The sequence below is a fragment of the Chaetura pelagica genome, unplaced genomic scaffold (genome assembly GCF_000747805.2).
Source record: "Chaetura pelagica isolate M959 unplaced genomic scaffold, ChaPel_1.0 scaffold65, whole genome shotgun sequence".
NCBI lineage: Eukaryota > Metazoa > Chordata > Aves > Apodiformes > Apodidae > Chaetura > Chaetura pelagica.
Genome location: NW_009953386.1, coordinates 2,448,582 through 2,473,581, shown reverse-complemented (window position 1 = coordinate 2,473,581; position 25,000 = coordinate 2,448,582). Strand labels below are relative to the sequence as shown.

At 43.6% G+C, this 25,000-nt stretch overlaps 1 protein-coding gene across 5 annotated transcripts in view; it reads right to left on the bottom strand.

Annotated features, from left to right (window-relative positions):
• The window catches only part of LSAMP (limbic system-associated membrane protein), a 1,070,131-nt gene that overhangs the window by 89,107 nt on the left and 956,024 nt on the right, over positions 1 to 25,000 (bottom strand). For 3 of the 5 annotated variants that reach the window (XM_009998230.1, XM_009998226.1, XM_009998228.1), the window contains one exon: positions 12,551 to 12,556. The exons of the other annotated variants lie outside the window; for them this stretch is intronic. In XM_009998230.1, the coding sequence (XP_009996532.1) occupies positions 12,551 to 12,556 (6 nt within the window). The remainder of the gene's footprint in view (positions 1 to 12,550; positions 12,557 to 25,000) is intronic. 5 annotated transcript variants of the gene reach the window in all.

Below are 25,000 nucleotides of genomic sequence, written 5' to 3'. Positions count from 1 at the left end.
TATTTTATGGTTGAGGAAACTGAGGCACAAGGAAGGGGTGCTGTTTACATGGGATCACATATTCCACGCCAGATGCAAAAGCAGACTTCAGGTTTCACAGTTTCCTATTCCAAGCCTTGCCATGCTATGCTAAAACGATTTGTTCTGCCATTTCTGTCATCTTCCTCCAGATATACTTCACTGGCTAACAATAAACCCAGTTTACTGCTAAAGTATGGGTTTCCTTAGCTAGGAAGGCTATGCCTGTATTGATGTACTTCTTTTCCACACGCCACTTCCTCTTTATTTCCAACATTTACACAGGTACAATAAGGTTTGTTACCTAGTTCAATACCAAGTACCTTTGCATAAGGCACGTGTCACAGCTGAATGCACACTGGAAGGGCTTAGATATGTGTTCTAAAGAAGGAACATAGAGAAGTAAACTATAATGTCTATTTCTGTCCTTTAACATTTTCAAAGCCATTTTGTTCCCAGAATTACTGCAGCCTCTCAGACAGGAAAGCCACACACAGAGCTCCATTGCCCTTGTTCTTCTCCTCACCAGCCAGACAAAATACTCCAGCTGAAGAGTACTCAAGAAAAAGCTGCTTTTTGCAACTGATGTCCAATTGAAATGACCTTTTTTTCCACATGGAAAAATACTCTAGTAGAAAACTTTATTACAAGTTCAAATGTATTTTTTAAATCCTCATTAAAAAAAAAAGGGGGGGGGGAAACATCTCACTTTTGCATTTCTCTTGCCCTTTGTCCATTACCACATTCAATTTGATGCTGGATGCATCATTGCATCATATACATCTACTTTTTCACTTTTGCTTTTCCCTATAGCTGGCTAGCCTACTCAGCTTCTGAAGTTGTATAATAAATGGACAGCTATTATCTCATTCAAAAATGGAGATGTACCCAAAATTTAGACAGTGCAAAGTGTAAATACACACCACCACACCCAGAGTACATATGTCAATATAATTTTACTACATTGAATGTTGAGGAAAAAAAATATGCACAGGAAAAATAATTCTTCAAAGCCCCTTTTTAAGGTATTATAAAACCAAAGAATTCGCTCCATTTTTAATTTCACAAAACTGAAATAGCTTCCAAGAAAATAAATTATTCCTCTTTTCTTAAAAAAAAAAACAAATCACCTCTACTGTTTCTCTTAATCTAAAATGAACATAAGCACCACTTATTTGTCATCATGCATTGTTTCTTTTTTCAGCTTGCTGGCAGCCTGCTACAAGTCCCTCTTGGGATTTTGCTTCTCTCTCAAAGCTAGGTAAGTGTTACTCTCCTGCTTCTCTTGGCATCTAATCCATTATTTCTGGATTGAAGATTTTACGCTTTTCTCTCAACACTTGTCAAAGACATTTCCTTCTCCAAAGACACCATCTTCTCTTCTTCAATTAATCACTTTCATCCATTACCTAATCAATAAATGAATAAATGCTGATCACTGTCCTGGGGAGGTAGTGGTAGAAGTCCACCTGGTGAGAATAAGAGTAATCTACTTGAACATAAAATTACATATCAACTATTAAAACCTTCATTTGCCCACACTCTCTAAAGTTCAGAGGCCTGCCTAAATAAAAAAATGGCTTTCTAGGAATGGTACTGACACCTGTCAGAGTTTATAGCCCACTCATGGCTTTAGAAAGTTATTGTTAGTACCTGAAGGGAAGGTGATCATTTGAAAGAAATGCTCTGCTTTGAAGACCCAAAGCATCTTTCTAATGCTGTCCTATCTTTTCAACAGTTTATGGTGCCATGGGTAGGATTTGATTGATTGCTCACTTATCTACTTCTCACACGGTGACACTGCTAACACAGAAAATACTTTTGAATCATCAATTTCTTGTATGATTCTTGGGACGTGCCCTTTTAGGATGCTCTTGAACAGTCTGGAGACTTGTACAAATGGACTCATAGATCTGTTAAAAATGGTCTTGCTAGAGTATCTGTAGCCACATAGTAGGGAAAATGTCCTCAAGAGGGAATAGTGGCAGGTTTCCTGCCACTGCTCAAGTTGTTGAGCATTTTCAATCACTATTCAGTTATAGAAAATTATTTGTAGGACAAAGATTTAATAATCTCAGTTCTACAAATATTACTCTAAATCAGGGTACACATCTCAGCTATTTCTTCCCATTTTATGTGAATTGTATAGTAAGATTATCTATGGTCCACAAATAATTTATTGCATTTCTTACCACTCAGACATCTCCCTCAAAGTCATAAAAAGGTCTGTGAGACAGGGAATATACACATTCAACAGCTTCTCTCTGGGTTGTTGGTATGATAACATGCATCTCTCCTTGGTCACCCTTTTCTACTTCTGACTTTCAAGATCATTTGTCTAACACTTGACAAGCCTATTCTATATTCCAATTTTAGTAAGCTTGGAGTCTTCAAAATGCTTTAATTCCCAAATTGTACAATACCTCTTACAGATTCAAACTTAGATAACAGCTTGGTATTAAGTCTAGCCACTAAATTGTGTTGTCATACAGTGGAAAAAATTAGAAAGTAAGACCTGCGATTTTAACCTGCTTAAGCCAACACACCTTAATTATTAAATGTGACTATGTACAATTTGGCCTATCCAGAAACATCTGCTCCAGTGTTTTCATGCTTCGTCCTGTCAGACTGCCCCAGGTCTTAAACTTTCATCAGCTCCAGCTATGCTCCCTCCCATGAGGTCCACAGCAGTCACCAAACCCAAGGAACAACAGTAAGCACAAGCACCTCACTCTGCTGGCTACCAAGAGATCATTCACATACTTCTAGCACACCAGCTCCTTTTGAGCATCTCAAGCTCCAAAGGACAGACATGAGCTTCCCCTCATTTCTTTTCAGTTGTTCATATTGCTTTCATGGAAGCTATATTTAGATATGGAGAATAAACAGAATAGATGTGCCTTCTAAAATAAGCACAGTTTCAAAAGTTTCTACCTTTTCCTTGTTCCATACCAGCTGTGCTAGGTGATGGGAGCATGTCTTGTCTAAGAGACTTGGTGAGCTGTGGACAGATGCAAGAAATTGGTCCCCTTTTGCAGGGGCACTGACAGGAGAAGAGGCTAGTTGGACGGGCACTCCAAATTTGGGTAGAGATGGAAACAGAATCAGAAATAATGACTCCCTGTTGCATAGGTTAACAGCCAGACAGCACACTATTGTAAACCACTCTGAGATCCTCAAATGACAAATAAATGGGTAGGCACAAAACATCAGCAGTAAACCCTGACAGTAGCAATTTCTATCTAGTGAGATGATAGAAATCCAGTCAAGTGATTTGCTCTTTCTTCTAGTGGTGATCAACCCAAAGATTCATGAGGAAATCTGTACATATTTTCAAAAGTCAGTGCACTTTACAGTTTCAAAGAAATGTTCCCTTTTACAGGGCACTCAGAGACACATATCAGACCTTTCTATATATAAGAGGATGCACATCGCTCTCCCCCATCCCACAACAAAAACAAACAGTTGTGGCTCAGAGGGGGTAAACAGTTGGGCAGTTCTGACAGACAAAGCCAAGAATGCCAATGCAGTCCCACTTATGACTTTCCAGCGTTTCAGTTTCCCCACTTCTTTAAGAAAGTCAGAGTAGGTATCAACTGCATCTACTTGCACACAAAGGCAAAAATCTCTCTTTAAAAATCTAAACCACCAATTTTCTTCTCCACTTCTACAGTCTTCCTCTGTCTGTCCCCTTTTTGATGGTGCTCTTGACTTTCTTCTGCTTGATACATTTTCCTGCACTGCCTGATCACTGGCTCTTCAGGACACAGCACATATGCAAATGCATTTTCTTTTTCCAATTTCTATTTTGTTGTCCACAGTAGATCCCATTGCTCCAAAGTCAGGATACATGAAGATACAAAGTCAGACCCTCAAAAAATGCACACATTAATGCAGTGAAGCAGCCCAAAATGCAACTATATGTTGCAACCCTTTGGAGTGTTCCCCTTCTGGGTCCATTTACTGTTCACTTAAACAGCCTCTATAACATGCAAATATGAAATGTTTTCTGTTTGCTATGTGGGGTGCTCCTCAGAGCTAGGATCTCCTGGTCTCACCTATTTGCAGTGTTTTGTCCTCTCTCTCCAGAGTTACATCAGAAATGGTAAAAACAAGCAGCTTCCACATTGGGGTGTTTGCAGCGGGAAAGAAATATGTGCATTCCCAGGAATTTACCCCCTCCTTCCCCTATTCACACCCCTCATATTTAAAACCTTTTCCCTGAGCTGGCAAAATGCAAGAAGGTGCTTTGCTCCCCTCTGAGACCATGGAGATGAAGCTGCTTGCACTTTAACAGCCACTGAATACAAATACTTTGCTTGGATGAAGTGGCTCCTCCCTGATCCTTCAACTTGACAATGATGTCCTAAGTGCAGCAAAATTGTTATGCTTCTCTCACCTAAGGCATTCAAATAATGAGTATTCCAGTGGGGAAAAGGGGAGCCAGTTTGAACCAGTTTGGAAGAACGACAGCCCATCCCCAGAACCTGATCTGAGCAGCTTGTAAGTTTGAAGGAGCGTTATGATTATATTTTACCTCATTCACTTTCACTGCCCTGCTTCCCCACACACCCCACAGGCTGTTTTAAGCTCTCTGTGGAAAGGAAACCAGGTTTGAAAGGGCAGGAGGCCTTGCCCTTGGGACACCAGGTATAGTGGAGCCTCCTGAGAGAGGCCACAGTACTCAGGCTCTCCAGAGGAGCATGCACAGGCCATGGGGAAAGGCCACTGTGGTGCCACCTGTGCCCTTGTGAAAGATGGGCTGTCAGTCCAGTGGATGTTACGGACTGGAGGCAGAAAGCTCTGTGACAGGTTCTCCGGACTGCGCTACACATGAAATCAAACTAGATCATCCTTTCTGGCCTTAAAATTTAGCTACAGTAAAATCTTATCATACTTCCCTTTTTCCCCTAATGTAAGGAATATTTCTTTGCAAAGCCTGGCTACGATTTTTCAGTTCAAGAGACCCAGCTTTTTTTTTTTTTTTTTTCCCTGAGAAAATTCAGAGGTCATTTCTCTTCTCTGAGATTTACTACCTTTTGTTACTCGCTCTTTGAGCCATGAGAAAAGAAAGTGTCTGTCTTAAAAGCTGCTCTCACTGACGAGAGCACAGCTATTCTGGGTGCCTTGCAAGAATGGCTTACAGCTTTTTTTTTTTTTTGCCTTTTTTTTTTTTTTTTCTTTTGGCAGTGGTATTGTATTCATTTACAAACCAGAAATCCCTCTGTCTGTTGTTTCCCTCTTTTTGAACCTAGTGGTTTGACATGAGTGAGGTTTTGAGCAGCCTAAACAATGCTACTCATGAGATCACACAGATGATCCTTGAGACAGAGATTGGAATTATAGGCAATTCCTCACACCAGAGATCAGCAGCAGCAGCGTAAATGCCTGGGAAGCCATTTTATAGGTTGATGTTAATGATTTATGGTGCTACCAGAGCTGTAGTCTCTCTGGAGCAAACAGTTGAGTTTGTTTTGATAAAACTTTAAACATCACAACTTCAGCCAGTCCTAAGAAGCTTCCAGTCTCATCCTCCCAAATGTGAGGAAGTCAGATAGGGCAAGTATAGGCTGACTCCAGAGAAAATGTGCATTACTTTGTGAGGCAAAGGTGATTTGACTCGAACCTTTGGCGGCTGGTAAGGAAACTGCATGTAGATGCTCAGTAGAAAACCTACCCTAGGCATGCTAGTGACAAGAGCCAAGACTGATGGACAGGCAGGACCTTCTCACCACCCCTGGTAGGCCAAACACGTTGACAGGAGAATATCTTGTGACCTCAGTAAGGGAGGGCCACCATCTTGAGATGGTGGGCTAAGAAAAACAGTGGGACTGAACCACACAGTTCCTCTACATCTCTTGACAGGAGAACAGCGAAGAGGCCAGAACTTTGCTTTCATTTCATACATGCAAACACAACCCAGACCAAAAATGAGCAAGGGTGTTCACTTATTCAGTAGGTTCCCTGGAAGCCAGCTGGTCAGCTATGGAGAAGTGGGAGATGTGTTACACAGTATCATAGAATCACAGAATGGTTTGGGTTAGAAAGGACCTTAAGGATCACCTAGTTCCAAACCCTCTGCCATGGACAGGTCTATTTATTTTATGCATTTATTTATCCATTTTATATTGAGGCCATGTTAATCTTCAAAAATTCATCTTCTCAGAAGCTGCGAAATACATTTTCCAGTCTTGTTGACCCTCTGGCTTTGTAGAATCGCAGTCTGATATATTACCTGATAATCATATTACATACCTGAATGCTGCATTTCATCCATTCCCTGCTATAGGTTGGTTGCAAGTCACACGAAATGAATACCGATTGGGTGGCATTTACACGCCATGCATCCCGACTGGCTACATACGCGAGAGCATGAAGGTCACCCACTGAATGGTTCTTTGCTTTAGTCAATATTGTCCCCTGTGCTCCAGCAGCCCTGCTTTCAGACAGCATTATCTAATTGAAAACCAAATCTCTGCAACAGAATGCCAGCCAGGAGGCTCACCCAGGTCCTTCACTTTCTCTACGCCACTACTACTTGTGTTTGATACTAATGTCTCTCATCTTAACCAGGAAAAAAATAGAATGAGAGCTTATTTGAACAGCCTACATGAGACAGGTGGAAACTGAAATGGCAAAGATGGGAGGGGTAAGTGTAGTTTCTAAGGAGTTGGAAAAAAGCTGGGGAAAAGGGCAGCAACAAAAAACAGTTTCATGAATATTGCTGCAGATCTTTAGAAAATACATTTTTTGTGTTTGTGCTCTTTTTGAGGTTGCTTTTTGGACTTATTCTTGTCTCTTACACTGAAGGAGCCCCAGTGACTCAACTTGACAAATGCTGTGGAGTATCTGAAGTAAGCAAGCTCTCTGTACGTGCATTTGCACCTGTAACCCAACCCTAAACCATTTTTGTGCTTACCGTAAATGCATATCTGTTCCCTCCCATCAAAAAGATCAGAGTGCCTTAGATGTACATCAAATTTAAAATTTGCATGGTCAGTGTCATGGATACATTCATTTCAGGAACAAACAGGGGCAGAGAAGGATCCTTGGCTCATGCAGTGTCACACAGGAGGTTAGGGACACACATAAGCACAGAAACCAGGACACAAGTTCTAGCATTTCCATGAAGGACCATCAAGGATCGCATGCAAAACAGCCTTCAATTATTGAGCATGTGAGCACCTAAGAAGAGTGATGAACCCTGCCAAATATCTGCCCACACGTCTCTGCCTGGGCAGCCATGGCTCAGCCCTGTACTTTGTCTAACGTCCCTGTGGCACAGCAAAAGCAGCCGTGTTCCAACAACCGCCACTCCACTTCATCCCAGCTACAGCAAGGGACAAAAATTAGGGAGAGGAAATTTAGCCATTTTCACTGATTTCCTCTGTGTGGGGCTTAAAAACAGCGAGCCAGAAAACACAGATGATCACGTAATTGGTTATTGATGAGCGCCAAGGGCAGCAGCAACTGTTCGCACTGGGAGAAAAATCTCTGACATCTCATGATGTCAGCATTGATCTGCTTTACCAACAGAAGGAAACATCTTTCCTGCACGGGGTTAGGTGCCAGCACGCACCGAGTGGGGAAGTGGCTGATCTGCCCAACCAAGGTATACCTGCTGCTTTCCTTGCTGGTGCCATTATATCGCCATGGAGATAATACCTACAACAGACCTGCTGCCTGCTATGTGCTGTGGGTGAGGGGGCTGCAGTGCAGGGCCAAAAGCTTTTCCATCAAAGCAAATCAAACTCTGCTTATTGAAATCTGAAAAGCACTTCACTGGAATTTACATTAGGATCCCAAGCAGCTGATGGGGACTGGTGAAGCAGATGCCATCAGGTGCTCTGTGTTTCCAAACCCTGCCTCTCTGGTGAATTTTAATGGCATAGATCTGGGGGTCTTCAACTTGCTCTTCTTTAACTCTTTATCTTCCGTAGCCTTGTTCATTCCTCCCTCTGTCTAGCCCCAAATACCTTGCTTTCTCTCCTTTTCTGCCCTGATCCAGCTTACTTCCATGCATTGGCAAAGGAGGAAAAGCAGGTCTCTGCCACTCCATGCTTCCCTACCTCCCTTTCTTGCATCCATTATCTTTGGTTAGATCCACATATACCAACCCTTCCACTTTTTCCTTTCACTCTCTACATCTACTCTCTTCCTTCCTTCATGCTCTCTTCCTCTGTCTTTCGTCCTCTTTCTTTGCCACCTGCCAATTCCAAGCCTGTCTGTGCTTTCCAGTTATTTTCTTCCCTGATGCCATTTCAATTATTGGCCGATTCTCTGCTTGCCTTCCTCTCTCTCTCTCTTTCCCCCTCTTCCCTCCCTCAGGGACTCAAGCTTGTCTCTCCCCATTTGTTTCAGAGATGCCATTGCTGTGGGGTTTTAGACATTTGCAGGTTTGTTTGTTTTTATCATCAAACCTCTCTCTTGCTGTTTAGCTGCTTGTCACTTCACTTTCCTCTTTCTGCCTACCCCAGCCAGAGCATCATTATGTCCTTTCTCTGTCTCAGCCCATCATTTCCCACAGAGGCCATTATTATTAACCATGCTGAGAGATGTATGAGCAGTGGTCAGCAGGGTCAGCAGGGCTCTGTTTCAAATTGATGGGAATCAGAAATGGAAGTGGCACAGCAAGCAAGGGGAAGTGCCAAGTGGAAAGGGAGCAATAGCCAGTGCTGCAGAGGGGAGCTGGCAGCTGAGCTGCAGGGGTCTTCAGCACCCACACCCTGGCAGCCGCAACTTAATTAGCATCCCCCTTTGAAAAGCCAGCTGCAGCCAGCGAGTGTGAAGGATTCTCAGTGATCCAGACACTTCCTAATCCACTGTAGATCAAGCCTCATTTTACAGAAACACGTCTCCGTCAGCCTCCTGACATCTCCAGGCCAGACAGGAATTCCTTTCAATTAAAGAGCTTGCAGGAGGATCCCATTACTGTGGCAGGTATCTTAAGCACAGGAAGTGGGTGGAAGAGCAGCTGTGGGGGAAAGGAGGGAGAAAGGAGGAGAGAGGGTGTGAGTATTGCTTTCTGACACTGATATGGGGAGAAGAGCTCATTCCCAGTGCAACGTGGTGGGCAGAACAGGGAAGAACTTCTCTGACAACTGCACTGTGGCCTGGTGGGGGTATGGCTTGTGACAACTTTTAGAATCAATGGAAATGTTTTGTGCTTGCAGAGAGAGGAGGGGCTTGTTCTTCCCTGCTTTGGAGAGGGACAAAGTGCAGAAGACATTCAGTGGCTGGGAGGCTGTCTTCAGGCCTGATCAGGCTTGAGTCCCACAGCAGTGCTTATTTAATGAGCTAAAGAAGCAGAAGCAGCGGGAACCTCAGTCTTGGTGTCCTCAAGGATGCTGTTTGTGAAACACCAGTATGCTGGGTTCCCACTTGTGACAGGCATCATGTATGGCAGCCTCCTTCCCCCCCATGGGCATCTACTCCACAGCCTCTGTCAACTATTGCGCTTTCACTGTCATACACCCTGAACTTCCAGCTCCTGGCATGAGGAGGGGCTCCAGGAACACTCCTTTCTTGAGCACCACATTTATAGGGCAAGCACTTTGGAGACTGTCATACCACTCTAGGGACCAGCATCTTGAGACAGCCAATGCTCTTATCTTCCTGCGCAAAACCTCAGTGCATCTGCACTCTCTTCCAGATGCTTTCAAGGGGCTGCATGGTTTTAATAACCCTGCTCTTTCACACTTTTGCAAGTCCAGGAACTTTGAGTAAAGTTGCCTTTTTAAATGGCCTTCAGAACACTGAAAAATGCATATGGGAACGGATTGCTTAAAATTGCTCAACCAGCCCTGTCTCTGCTGCCTTTCCCCACAGGCATCATTTAGTTATTGCCTGCATATAAATTAGGCAGGCTTTGATGGAAGAGCTATTGACAAGGGTACCTCACTCCATTTTCTTTTCCAGATCTGTGGAATTCTGGAGAGGAAAGAGCCTACGTTACAAACAGTCACAAAAAGCGCAGTCAAGTAATAGAAGGATTGCTTTGGTACATGGTTATTTGGCACATCCTCACCTCTACTAGGTTGATGTCTAGTAAATAAGAGGTAGTATTTGAGTTTGTAGGTCAGCCAGCTAAATGAGTAGCCTTTGCTAACACTGATATTTTGACAGTACTTCTATATTTTTTTGGACAGCTCTCATGAATGAAGCTGTCTCCTTGGGAACCTATTTCCAGCATCTTAAAGATGACGCACATCATGTGCCATAGCAATATGAAGATGGCTCCAAGCGGATTCTGTTCACAACCTTGGATTCTAATTTCCAAGCTAGGGTTTGAGAGGGAAAACAGAATTTGCAACATTCCCTCCTAGATTTATTGACACTGTATAAATGCTAGAGAAAACAAAAAACAACAACAACAAAAAAATTGGCAAAGGGAGAGACAACATACAGGTACAATGAATTATATGACAAAGATCAGCAGAACAAGTAAGAGCACAGTCACAGGGCAATGCTTGCCACTAGTATATTCATTTTGAGGCTGGTAGCATGCAATCTCCCTGTTCAGCTACAATTCCCCATACGATTTCCAGACACTGACATTCTGGCCCTGAAGGCTGTAAACTTTCAGGAAGTCTTGAGGCATCTCCAAACTATATGAAATCAACTTGGATTACATAAATTATTCCCTTCCCACCTCAACCTCACTTTTTGTCATCAAAGTCATCCTTGCCAATACCAACTGATTAAAATGCAGTAAGGGCTTAAAAACCAAATTAGAAGACAATAAATTGTTAGGAAAAGGCACCACATGTGAAACCCAGCTCAGTTTTTGACTCATTCTCTCCTCCAAGCTCTGTAATATATACTTGACTGAAAACTGTTCCCTAAACACAAATTAAGGACTTTGAGGCATCTGGACTGATTTTTATTTTTTTCTTCAGAGAAATGATGCAAGTGAGAAGGCTTAATCCTTCAGTGATCTGGGTCCTGCAACACACCCCTGTAGTACCAAGTCCACAGACAATGACAACCATGACTATTATATTTTAGCATAAGCTAGGCTATTAATATGGGAAGTCTTAGACAAATTCATTCATCTTTTTGGAATAATTTTAAATGTGGACATTTTTTAAATGCCTACAAGCTATTGTGTGGGCAAAGAACTTTATAGTAGTCAGTGTTTTCTGGAAAAGAGCTGCAATAATGAAATAATTCTGCATCCCCATAAGCAGAACTCATGAAAAACACTGAGAGAATAATCTTTTCCAGTACAGCTGGGGATTTAAGCCAACAACTATGTGAAAAGTACAAGAAGCCATGAAAAAAAAAAAAGTAGAAAAACATCTAAGGAATGAAATCAATCCGTTTTCACAAGCTGTCCTCTGGTTCAACACCTCAAGAGTGGTCTGAAACTTTTCAGGAAGCTTCTAACTCAGTTTAAATTAACACAACTAGTTTTTCAGACAGATCCAGTTTGGCTGAATAGCCCAGATTTGGAGGCATGGGTAGGTGCCAAGAGGTGTATTACAACTTTATCTCTGTGAAGAGTGCAGTCCCTTCAAAAGGCAGAGGTACTTGGCTTGCCATTTAAGACATGGCACATTTTATTTTTACTACAGCAGCCACAGGAGTACTGGGGAAAATACAATTTTATTTGGCAAATCAGCTGACTAGATGGCTCACACTCACACGCTCTCGAGTACATATGCAGATGATATTACTTGTCTTCTGGGATATGAATAATGCCATAAATGACACACACACGGAATATTTTCTTAAAAGTGACTAATATTGTCAATGACATACTCTTGATACCAAGCAATGCCTGATCCTTTTTAAAAGGCATTTCATTTACAAACAAATCAAGTTCCTGAAAGATACCCAACATCCGCTGTCACACGAGGAAGGAAGGGGAGTAGAGACAGACAGATAGATGAGGAAGATGAATGGTCAGTGAAGTTTTGCATAGGATCTGCTAGTACATGACATATCAGATAAAGGAATAATAGAACGTCAATACCAGCATATCCCCTGTGACCACTTAGTTTCAACAAGAGAAACAAGGACTTGGGCTCAATGACTCAGTTAGTGCTCAACTAGAGAGAAATGCAGCAACCCAAGAAGAACAGAGGGCCCCAGAGGCTGTGCATAACTCAGCACAACTATTACTCTTTCTAAGGAGGTTATAAAACTGTTCTAGGGCTGAGGTGGCACCAAAGAGGGAGAGAACTAAAAAGAAAGTAAAATGAATAAATAAAAAGTCTATTTCTGCTGAAGGTCTGTGCAAGCTGGGAACATTAGAGCTTCAGGAAGTCTGGGTTGACGTAGCTGTGCCGAAGAACCACCATGCATTCTGCTCTGTGCCAGGTGCTACTCCAGGTTTTTAATGGGAGAACAACATCTGAAGGGTGCTCCAAAGCAGCAGTGAGGGGTATTGGCCCAACTGGAAAGCTGGGCTGGGTGAGCAGGAAGGGTGCAAAGCACAGGTCTCATCCTCAGAGTTGCCCAACAACAGGGAAGTGAGTTGTTATCAAGGCAAAAGACTTCCTGTTTTTCATGGACAGAAGTTCACAACCCTTTCCTCCAACATCCCTACATCACCCTAAGCTTCAAGATGTGTAACAGCCCTGCAACTCTTCAGTCAATCCTCTTGCCCACCTGTAGATACTGAGTGGCCCCTACCCTCTTGTACACAGTGTGACCAAAAACCACTGACAGAAGACCTAACGCTTCAGTTCTGCAGCTGACCTTTGTTAAACTACCTCCTAGAAAGCCCTTCTTCACAGCAAAGAGAACAGCCCTCTGGAAATGCTGAGGGTTTCCTAGAAGGAGAAAATGTACCTGTTCCCACACCTGTGGCATTACCTGAGCTTGACACTCCAAGGACTTAAATCTGTTCCTCCCAGATAAGGTAGGAGTGCCTGATGTGCCAGGAGGAGCAAGGAAATAATGCGCTGGACCTCACCTAGTGAACAGGAGGGAGAGACAGGCAGAGCTGATTTTCCTTAGCATAGACCTCCCACAGCAGTTTCCAGCTGAAAAACCTTCCGTACTTAGTTCTGACCCTTCAGTTTTCTAAATATGCCAATGTGTTGCTGCTTTAACCCTCACCAATTTACTGGAGACTTCCCTGCCCAACAAAACCTCCCTTCCCCACCCACACTGCCATAAGCTGCTCTGCTGTGGCTTCAGTAGAGCTGGCTGTGCTCTCCCTATTGACAGGACCCAATGTGTTCACAGCTCATTGCTTCACACAGCTGGATGGGTTAGATGTATCCCACGGCTCATCCCCAGGAACAGACTACTTCCCTCTGAGTACAAGACCAAATGCGAGACAGGAGGGAGTCAAAGACTCCCCAGCAAGGGAAAATCAGTGTTATCCAGACAGGGGGACTTGGGACATTTGGTCTACAATCCATGTGTCAGCCTAGAGACTGTAGAAATACCCTCACTTCCAAACACATTTGTGATTCCCAGACGGTCAGGAGAAAACCAGACAAGGGGTAACCCTTGCCTGCTTTTAAAACATTGCTACATTGATTCTTCCTGGAGATACCAAGCAATGAGTGAGATGAAATTTCCTCTTACTCAAGTCTTATTTTTTGTAATTATGCATCTTTAGTGTTTCATAACGACCAATTTAATCACTTTTGCCGTTTAGAGGGCTATAACAGCCAATCATGGTAATGGGCTTGGTATTTGGTAGGAACCATTTAACGCCCAAGAGCCCTTGTTCTGAGCCACTTGATGCCACTTAAGTTTGACAGACAGACTCTCATTAGCACAAGTTGCAAAACCTCTCAGATGAAGCTCATTTCTTTTAAACAAACTCTGCTCAGTGATCCCCAAAGTCTCCAAGTGAGGAAATTTTTAGCTCAGTTCATATCCATGCAGGTCTGTGGAAATTAATCAGTATATTTCACCACACTGGCGGTTTTCTATTAAAATCTCTACCTTTCCTCCTCTCAGTTGTTCTCTCTTACCTTGCACATAAGCTCTGTTCCCCTGTGGTCTGCTGGTGCCTGTCTCCTGCAGGGCCACCTGGGGTTATGTGACCTTTCCTTTTCACACTTAAGCCTCTTGATGAGATTCTGCTCCATGCTGACCAGCCTGCAACTGCGTCTAAGAGACAGCTCTCACAACACAATTCTTTCTTGCTATGGACAACTGACTACACATTGAGAAATTTAAAAAAAGTAAATACAGATCTCTGGCTGCTGCTAAAACTGCTGTCATAGTTTTCCTGCTACTCATTTCTTCAGTTCCTGCTACCCATTCTTTGGATAGTGATCCACAATGCAAAAAGTACAGCTCAGGGCATCCAGACTGCTTCAGATACTCTCGAACACACATGCAAATCTGCACCCCAACTCCCATGATGCCCAACAGATTTGATGATACTCACAGTCCAACAGTGCTGAATACACTGGCATAGGTTGCCCAGAGGAGTTGTGGATGCCCCACCCCTGAAAGTGTTCAAGGCCAGGCTGGATGGGGCTTGGAGCAACCTGGTCCAGTGGGATGTGTCCCTGTCCATGCACGGGGGTTGGAACTAGATGATCTTTAAGGTGCCTTCCAACCCAACCCATTCTGTGACTCGCTTCAACTGCAACCAAAGCAAGCCTGTCCACATAGCTGCATGAATGAGCCATGGGATAGCAGGGGGGGAGCTGCAGGTCATGCTTGCCAGACACACAAAGGCCTGGGAGAAATCTAAGACTACTGCAGCAAGGGTATGCAGGGAAGGACAGAGGTTTTTACTCAAGGACTTACACAGCAGAAGGGATGGCTTCCCCTCAAAGGACTTTGTGTTCAATGGGCAGACTAACTCAGCAATACGATCAAGGAAGGACATTAGATCTACGATGTGTGGTTTAAACCCACTGAATCTGTTCACTTCTGCAATGTTCCCCAAGAACAGATTTGCCCTTTACATTATCTCTCCCATTATGTAACAACCATTGTACATGCAATGAGACTGAAAGCTGTAAATGTAGGAGTGCTAAAAAGAAAATAAGTGGATATATGAACAGTCACCTCCTGGGTGACAGAAGAAAGGCATATTTTGTGGCACAGTCTGATGGGACAGAACCAGATCTCACTCTCTGAACAGTCTGAATGCTGCAGTAAGGAAACCAGGCAAAAAACACAGTATGTAGAGCTAAAGGAGTTAAAAATCAGTCCTTAGAAAGGAAAACCCCATATTCAACACTAGTTGCAGCTAATGTCAACATCTTCCATCCCTACCTACTGCTTTCTGACACATGAAAGAGTGACCTGAGAGAACAGATGGTGGGTTGCCCTGTATCTAAACAGTCTAAATGGACCCTGTGCCTAAACCACAGTGATTGGTTCAAGTACAACTAATGTAGTATTCTTAGTGCCAGAATTAAAATGGACTCTATGTTTCACAAGGCACACAACAGACAAACCCACAATATTACAGACACTGCGTGCACCTGTCCAAAGCTGAAGAGTCCATAAACCAATGCTATAATGCATTACTCAAGAAATAGCCTGATGCCCCTTAATTAGAAGCTGCCTGCTAAGGTACGCGCAGCAGGAGAAGAGTTAAGGTTGCATTTGTAACCTTAAATCTCACCTTACCTGGCTTTTGAGGCTTAACTGTGCAACTTTAATGTGTTCTTATCAGAGCTTTTTTATTGAGCCATTATTAACATGGGTTAGATACAATCTAGCTTTTCCCAGATCCCCCTCCTCCCTAGTCGTTACCTCAGCCACACATAACAGGAGATTCAAAGGAAACATTTAACTCAACCTCTGCTATCATTCTCCAGACACCCAGCACCACTAATTCCCTAGCAGCTTCTTTAAATGGGACTGGAGTTTTGGTTGTTATCTTGCATGCCCTCGGCCAGCCTGCATATTGAAGGAAATCCTCTACTGATAATTAATAAGTTCCCCTGACACTGGCTGCCCATTAATCTATTATTTTATTCCTCTAATTACTTTTGTCTCTTTGAGTTAACAGTCTCCTTCCCTCATCTTCCCTGGGTCTCACATAGGAGATGCTGCATGGCAAATGTGACTTTTCTTTGTCCACAAGTCCCTTACAGGTCTGTGCACTCCAGACCCAACCTGGCATTTCCTGAGGCACAAGCTGGCCTCTCACATGGAGTGACTTGCCTCTTGACATACTGGTATTTCACCCAAGTTATGGTACATGCAGCTCCAGGCTTCTAATCTTGGGCTTGATGAAGGAACATCTAGGGAATGTGGGCTTCCCATGTCCACCTGTGTCATCCCCTGGAAAGCTCCCACAAGCTACAAGGAATCCTCCACACAGCAGTCAAGTGGTTGTAGATCTTCCCACAGGAAATAGGGGCACTTAAAATTTCACAGTGCAAGGGCCATCTATCTATATATGCCCTGACTTCCTTTTGCAATAGCAGCCTCTACCCAAAGACGAACAGTCAGCACAAATTAACTTAAAGTCCCTTGGGCAGAAAGGGAGACAGAAGCAGGAACCAATTATTTATTTGCTTGGAAGATGCCCAAGTACAGCAGAGATAAATGCAGTAGATACAAGTAAGCATGTCATAGAGAGGCTGGAGTTGCAAGGCTTGGAGCCTGATTTGAGCTTTTGCAGTTCAGGGTATTTCTGAAATTTTGTCTCTTATCAAGATTGACACTAAAAATACTTATTCTCTGTCCCCTTCATGCAGCTGTAGTTTAGGCTGTACAGATAGGCTTTGGACAGCTGTACAGATCCATGACCCACTGTCAAAGGATGGGAGCTACAGTATGGCTCAGGATACTATTTTACTGCTATATATCATAATTCTAACACTAAGGAAATGCAAGCCCTTGAGGTTGGTGTATAAGGCTGCACGCGCAGACAGCAGCACAGTGAACATACAAATTGACACATAGTAAAATATTTACATATAATGCATACAGCAGTATGTACCTGCACACTCATGTGGCTTCTACAGATCTACAAGCTACACAGCAGGTAAGGATGGTGGTAATGCCATATGCTGACTGTTACAGTACCTGTACCACGATGACCCTGCCAGCAGTTCTCTGCCAGGCAAATGTAACAGGGCAGGGACACACAGGCACCCTGACAAGAAGCCTAGAGACCCTCTAAGAGGCAGCATTGCTCTTCCCTCTACCTATCCCAGACTGCAGCTGGCTAATCTCCCACTGGTGCCCTTCCTGGACACAAGCTGGGACAAGGTGTGGGTTCTATGAGCTGCCCAGTAAAGTCTTCCATGGATATGGTCCTGTCCTCACTCCATGACCATTCCAATCTGCCACAGCCTGCAGTCAATACAATGTCAACTGAAATGCATTACACTTCTTTTGCTTGCATCTTGTACTGATCTTTTGGTAGGATGTGCTCATCCTGTCCTGGGGAGCTGGGGCTGAAAAAGCCAAGATGACAGTAATCCTGCTCTGCCTATACACTCCTCTCCATGGCAGTTAATTGTAATTGAAAAAAAAACCAAACAAATAACAAAAACAAAAAGACATTTCCTTGCCAGGCTTTAGCAGCAAGAGGAGCTGAAGGGCAATTTGTTAGGAGTCTGAGTACCATGTCTGGCATGTTTAGGGCTGTCATGGCACACAGGGCCCAGCCATGGTGGGCACCTGCTACATCCAGAGCTGCTAGTTGAATATTGCTGTAATAGACAACCAAGGCAGGATTTAAAGGCTACTTCAGACCTAGCTTTACCATGCTGTGCTGTAGCAGTGACAGCCCTATGTTGTCCCCACAGAGCCGAAGGCTTTGGTATGGAGACAGCTCTGCTACCCCACTTACACCCTGACCTACTCCTGAGCTCACACACAAGCCCAAGATGACTTCCCAAAGCCAGGCTTGTTTTACCTGAAAAGCCTCCAGAGCCCCAGCCAGGCTCCAGGAGATATCATTGGGTTGGACTAGATGATCTTTAAAGGTCAACATCTAACCTAAACCATTCTGTGATCCTTCAGATGGCTCAAGTCACCCCAAACTGGGCATGAACTTAAAAAGCCAGCATTAGACAGCAGCTCTTGCTTCCCTGGCTGGGCTTTGCATTCACCATCCCTTCCTAGCCTCCCTGCTGCTGCCTCCTTTGCTCCTGTGCTGCAGTGATGCTGTGGTGGGCACTGATTCTGAGTTTATAAGAAAGGATGATTTGTTTAGCAAGTACATGAAAAAACAGAGAGTACACAAGAGAGTTATAATTTCCAGGTGCTGTTCAGAAAGAATGAGTAACTGAAGAAGAAATAAGAGTAACACTTTTGAACATCCCTGAATCATGTTTTCAGTCTCTCATGTTTTCCTCAGACAGGAGAGGGAGTGACATTCTGAAGATACACTTCTGAAATGCTCGGAAAGGAGGCTGAGGAAGGAAAATAGCAACAATACTCACAACACCAGGGCCTGTTGCAGCCTTGCATTGCCAAAATAACTCACTGCCTTCGGCTGGGAGACTCCCATTTCCACTACAACTGTTTTCAGACCTGTGAGGAAAGCTCCGAACTGCAGGAGGCTGAACAACACCTCACCTTGCTGTGGTCATGGCAAGAAGGTCTGAGATGTCTCATCCCAGTGCTGGCTTTTTCTTTGTCCTAGGTCTATCTCTGTACAGGAGACTCTTGGAAATAATCTGCTTCTCTCTGCACCCCTGTTATCTCTCTCACACACTATTTTCCAGCTACCACTAAAGCTGGGACATATAAATCAAATGGCTTCATCAGTGGGATTGGCATAGGGGTGGAAACAGACAAGAGATAGATGATTGTGTGGGAGAAGCTAGAAGGGGCTTTGAGGCTGTATGGGAGACTCCCTACAGACATGACTATCCTGGCAGGACCCGTGTGCTGCAGTAGATGTTGTCATCCATGCTCACTGGGGTCCTTAGATGAGGGGAGACAGTAGCTTTGGCTCCAATGCTGAATATGTCATGCATTGAAGACAGTGAAGCCACTGAGATGAGTTGAAGCCACATAACAGCACAGTAACAAACATGGTGAAGCCTTTAAACGAAGGACAAAAAAAAAGAGAAAAAAAAATATGCAAGGAAGAGCTATAAGCTGCTACCTTAACTTTCTCTTTTTATTAGTGTCTCCCTCTCCTGCTGCGAAAAGAGTGTGAGAAATATGCTTGCCTAAAGTGAAAGTACTTATAGATTACAGCTACAAGGGGAAAAAAAAGCAGCCTCTCCATTTTCTTCTAAAGGATAGTTTTCTTAAGGATGTTTGAATTGAAAGTATTACATTTAAAATGCTGTGAATTTTTCTCTCTTTAATTCACACTCAACCTCTCTGTATCTTTACAAGCAAATTCACATTTTCAGATATGAACTACAGCTGTAAACATGGAGCTGACAATGGGGAATATGACATCCAGATGGCAGGGGAAATGGGACTCAGACCTGAAATATCCCTTTGCCCTTGTGAACCCAGAGCTCTGTCACTAAACGAGTAGCTCCAAGCACAAGAGACCCAAAGCGGACTCGTGAGTTCAGATCACTAGGGGGAGACACAATAACACACACCACCAGTGTCTTGCACTCGGCAACATTCTCTCCAGACAATTTGTTTTGCAGTAGTTGACTACTTGTAAGTAGGATACAAGAGTAGTCGAATGCAGGTTTGGAGCACAAGGAAGGCTGGTAGGGAAGGAGGGCAAGACAGACAGCATCTACCACGCTAGGCTGGGTAGGCAGCAGACTTTTCCTCTTTTTGTCCTAGTTATGAGAGAAAAGTCGCTTGATTTTGATGGGTTTGCACTGGTGGGAACGATGAATAATTTGATTAAGTTTATTAACCTGCTGCTGAGATAGTACTTATGGTTGTGCATGGCAATTCCTTTTCCTGTCATCATTAATTATGGAGAATTTTGAATTCTCATGTTCTGAGGTGCTACGTTTTCACTCCCACCTCCAGCTTTCTGGGATCCTTCAAGACTGGCTCATGGAAGGAGGGAAGAGAAAGAAGCTAGTTATTCCTGAATGTCCCTACTAAACAGGAACATCCCATTGAGAATCACTAGCCTTGAGGGCAGATGTAGTCACTGTACAGCACTGCACAGACAGCATTATTACAGCATGCAGTGAGGAAAATGCTTCTCTTCTGTAAGTGGATGACAGTTTTCACATGGACACAAACAAGTTCAGCCTTTAAAATACCATGGAAAAGACTCTTAACACCATGGCCAACTAGAAGTGGTACCCATCTGGAAGAAGAAAAAATGGGAAAGCATTTCTAGGTGGCAGGAAGGTCACTAACTTGACTACCACATCTACCAGCAACAGCACAGAAAACCTTGCCAGAGGTGAAGAAGCCAAGCACCGACCAGAAGATTCTGGGTGTTCCCCTCCCACTGAAGGAAGCAGGGTGAATTCCCTCCTCACAGCAGCCGTATTTGCCTGTCCACCAAAACTGCCAAAATACTTGTGAGGCCTTGGTCTCCCTCTCTGCCACAGGACAGGAGAGAGTAATCAAAGTTGTAAGAAAAGGAATGTTTTGTGCATCACAGACCACAGCACCCAAATGAGGTACTATTACCATAGGAGGGATTTCTGTGCAGTCTGTGTGTCTCTGGGCACAAAAGAAAGGCATCAAAGCCCTCCAAAGTGTAGGCAGAGAGCACGTTCAGGACTTAAGTTTATTATAGGTGAACAAGAGGGCTTCTGCCTGGGGCCATGCACTAAAGGAAAGGGACTTCTAAAAAAGTAAAAAATGTGGAGCCAAAGTGGGAAGCAAACAGAGGTTGAAATAACTTCAGATGCCTTCTGGAGAAGCTTTGAAAAAGTTGAAACCTTGGCTTGTTTCCCAGGCTCTTTGTGAGCCAGTATCTTTTTTTTTTTTTTTTTTCCCCCGATAATGTTGTATAAGATGAAGACTAGACCAAAAGAGAAGAAGACAACTCAGAAAAAAATCCTAAAACAAACTGAGAATGTGTAAGAGGCAAAGTAAGAGGTCTCTGTGGAGGACGAGACCATGTTTTTAGCAGATTATTTTAAGGATGCAAGGAGGGGAGAAAAAATAGGAGGCAAACTAGACTTTGTTTAAAAAATATTAATTGCCCTCCAATATCCTAAAATGCAGGGTCGAACAAGTACTTTAAAAATCTTACATTTCCTGATCAGGCAAAGGCAGTTACAGGGGAAGAAGGCTGTGATATGAGAAGAGCTGGCACAGTAATACCACAAAAAGAACACCAAACCCAAACAAATAAACCCAACACAAACCTACAAAATAACACTCTGCCTTCTCTTCACAACTATTTACTGAAGTTTTAAGAGTGCAGCAGAAATGTGGGCAAAATCCAAATATTTTAGATAACCAGAAAAACCCCTTCCCACTCACTACCTAGTACCTACAGTGTTGACTTCTGATTACTATGACTGAGAGTTTTCTGTTTGTTATCTTCTTTGGGCACAAACTTGCTTCTCCTGTGAAACACAAAGTGCAGAACCCAGGCTTTGGACTTGAACAGCAATGAGAAGCAAACAAACATGGGATGTAATGATTGAAGTTGCCCATGTGAACTATATGGCCTTCTTAAATCTCAATGCCTTCAGAGGGCTCACTGCTTAGCTCACAGAGTTCAGGCCAACAAGCAGACCAGGATGCACTGAAGGAAGATGCATGAGTGAGCAGAAGTGTGAGATAATCTGTCTCTTTCAGTTTAGGTCTCATACCAATCTCTAGTAACTGAGCCTCAAAACATGAAATTTAACATCCTTTTCAACATTTCTGTTGTGAATAACAAGAATATCCAGATTTGTTCACATTATCCTCAGGAACACAAACTCTTTGAGTCTTGCCAAGTTCTCATCTTTAAATAACTTTCCATGGCAATGAGTTCTACAGATGTTTACAAATACATTATATGTATGCCATCTCAATTACACGGAGAATGCAAGCACTTTTATGTATTTTCTATCCCTTCTAAACTTCCCAGGCTATGATACATTCTCTAAGACTCAATGAGAATTTCTAGCACCCTCTAGGGAGAATTAGATTGGCACATTTGACAGACCTTCCCATCTCCTTTCATTTTATGCTGTAGCATGAAACTTGGGGGTTGCAATCAATACATATCTGTTTTGCTCTAGACTGGGTTTTATGCTGTGATTACCACTGTAATAACTAAGCTTCCTTTCTGAGCCAAAGTGTGCATCTTTAGACTGTCAGGTGGAACTTGGGAGAATTCACACTGCTCTCTTCTCTATCAAATGGCCTTGCTGGGCTGAGGCCAGAGCAGTTGAGTCAGGAATGAGATACCCTGTGGTTTCACCCCGGTTTCACACTCTGTAGATGCTCTAGGCAAACTGAATTTTTCGCTCCTCATCTGGTTATGCACAACCAATAAAAACCTCATTTGTGCAACCTTGAGCTGACACTCGTAGGGATCACAGAACCACAGAATGTTAGAAGAGACCTCTGAAGATCATTGAGTACAAACCCCCTGCCAGAGCAGGACCATCTAGGGCAGGTCACACAGAAAGGCATCCAGCCAGGTCTTGAAAGTCTCCAGAGAAGGAGACTCCACAGCTTCTCTGGGCAGCCTGTTCCAGTGCTCCATAAGCCTCACAGTAAAGACATTTTTCTTCATGTTGAGGTGGAACATCCTGTGTTTTAATCTGCATCCATTGCCTCTCAACCGATCACCAGGCATGACTGAAAAGAGATTGGCCCCTCCTTCCTGACACCCACCCTTCAGATATTTATATACATTAGTAAGATCCCCTCTCAGTCTTCTATTCTCTAGACTAAACAGCGCCATAGAAGGTTAGTCAAACATTATTTCCCCTTGGTGAATCCATGCTGGCTACTCCTGATAACCTTCCTCTCTTTGCTGTGAACCAATATGGCTTTGTCTCCCTGCCACCATCCCTCAGGCTGTCATCACACACAGGTACCAATCTCATGGCACTTGCCACAGCACCCACAAGCAAGGCCCCTGGGAAGGTTTCAACCACCTTGTGGGAAAGGAACAGAAACATGAATAGGACTCTTCCTGCTAGCTTGAGTGCAAGCTCCTAAGGACAGGAGCTGTCTTTTTCTTCTGTGTCTGTTTGCACATCCAGAACAAAAGGATTGGCAGCAAGATCTCCAGCAGTGCAAAGACCCTGCAGCTACTGTCCATGTTCATATTGCTGCTAGCTCAATTAACTTTTTGGGTTTTCTTCAGAGAGTAGGTATCGATAAGAGTATGAACATACATGGATGTTTATTTTTCCCAGGAAGCTCTTTTTCAATCGACCGGGCATCTAGCATGGCTATGAATAAGATGGAGAAATGAAGAATGATAAATTATAGCCTCTGGACTGTAATCTCAGCAGGGAGAAGTGGCATTAGCCTGAATAAACCTAAGTCAAGAAAGTTGTGAAGTGAAACTAAGATGACCTCAAAAGCAGGCACTGCCTACCATCCCTAAACTATATTATTAGATTATTTTCCTGGCTGTGTTAGTTGTTATCTTGGTACAAGGAAAACAGAGCACCTCCTCACAAAAGTAGCTATAGATGGGTAGGCTGCCTGTGGTAGCCCATTCAGAATGTGTCAGTGTGATGAATGATGCATGGCCATGTGTTGGGATCTTGTCCAGGCTGTGGTGCAACTACTGGAAATTTGCTGTGACTGCATTAAGTGCAGAAAAAAAAAATAAATAAAAACAAATCTATTCATTTGTGAGCCATGGATCATGTACCTTATGTGTTAATATTAAAAAGAAGAAAACAATACGGTAACATCCACTCCTTGTACAAAGTCAGAGAGGGGAGAATCTGAGTTTTGTACCTTTCAAGAGATGAGAGATGATAGCATGTCCCCATGTGAAATATTTATAATGCTGACAACTGCTAACTCAGGTAGTCTGTATAGGAAACCATCAATATGCAACCCCACTCTAACTGAACAAATCATAGAATCAATAACTAATGTCGGAAAAGACCTTTAAGATCATCCAGTCCAACCATTAACCCTACTCTACCAAGTCCAGCACCAAGCCATATTCCCAAGCACCACATCTACACAACTTTTAAACACATCCAGGGATGGTGACACAACCACCTCCCTGGGCAGCACGTTCCAATGTCTGACAACTCTTTCAGTGAAAAAGTTCTTCCTAATGTCTAGTCTAAACCTCCCCTGGTGGCGCTTGAGGCCATTCCCTCTTGTTCTATCACCAGTTGCTTGTGAGAAGAGACCAGCACCTACCTCTTCACAATCTCTTCAGGTAGTTGTACAATGATGAGCTGTCCCCCTCAGCCTCCTTTTCTTCAGACTAAACATTCCCACTTCCCTCAGCTGCTCCTCATAAGACTTGTTCTCAAAGCCCTTCCCCAGCTTTGTTGCCCTTCTCTGGACACGCTCCAGCACCTCAATGGCTTTCCTGTATTGAGGTGCCCAAAACCGGACCCAGTATTGGAGATGTGGCCTCACCAATGCTGAGTGCAGGGGACGATCACCTCCCTGGTCCTGCTTGCCACACTGTTTCTAATACAGGCCAGGATGCCATTGGCCTTCTTGGCCACCTGGGCACACTGCTGGCTCATATGCAGCTGCCTACCAATAAAAAAACCCAGGTCCCTTTCTGCTGGACAGCACAGCTTCTGACAAATACAGTTCATCAGGCTGCTACAGTTTTTTCCATGGCTTGCCATTCCAAACTGGAATTGCAAAAGTCATAGGGCATGGCAGGCTTAATAAGGCTGCAGCTGTGTCCTGAATCACAGGAAAGTGACCAGAACGTGAGCAGGGAGGTGCTGGCCTGCTGCTAGAAGCTGCAGGTTGGCAATCCCAGAAGAGAGCTCTGCTGGCTGGAGGATAAGACCTAATGATGCTGTTTTCACTCCCAGACAATGCCTATTCAATTATCCACAACTAGTCAGACTAGGCTGCTGCTGATGTCCTACAGTATAACAGCCTGTGGATAAAGAAGAAAAGGGTCTGGCTGACTCTCTCCATATGCTCTCTTGAAACCCTATCAGCCAATCCTTTGAGGAGAAATGGAGGAGGAGAGCAAGGACTTGCATTATTCCAAGTAATGCCATTC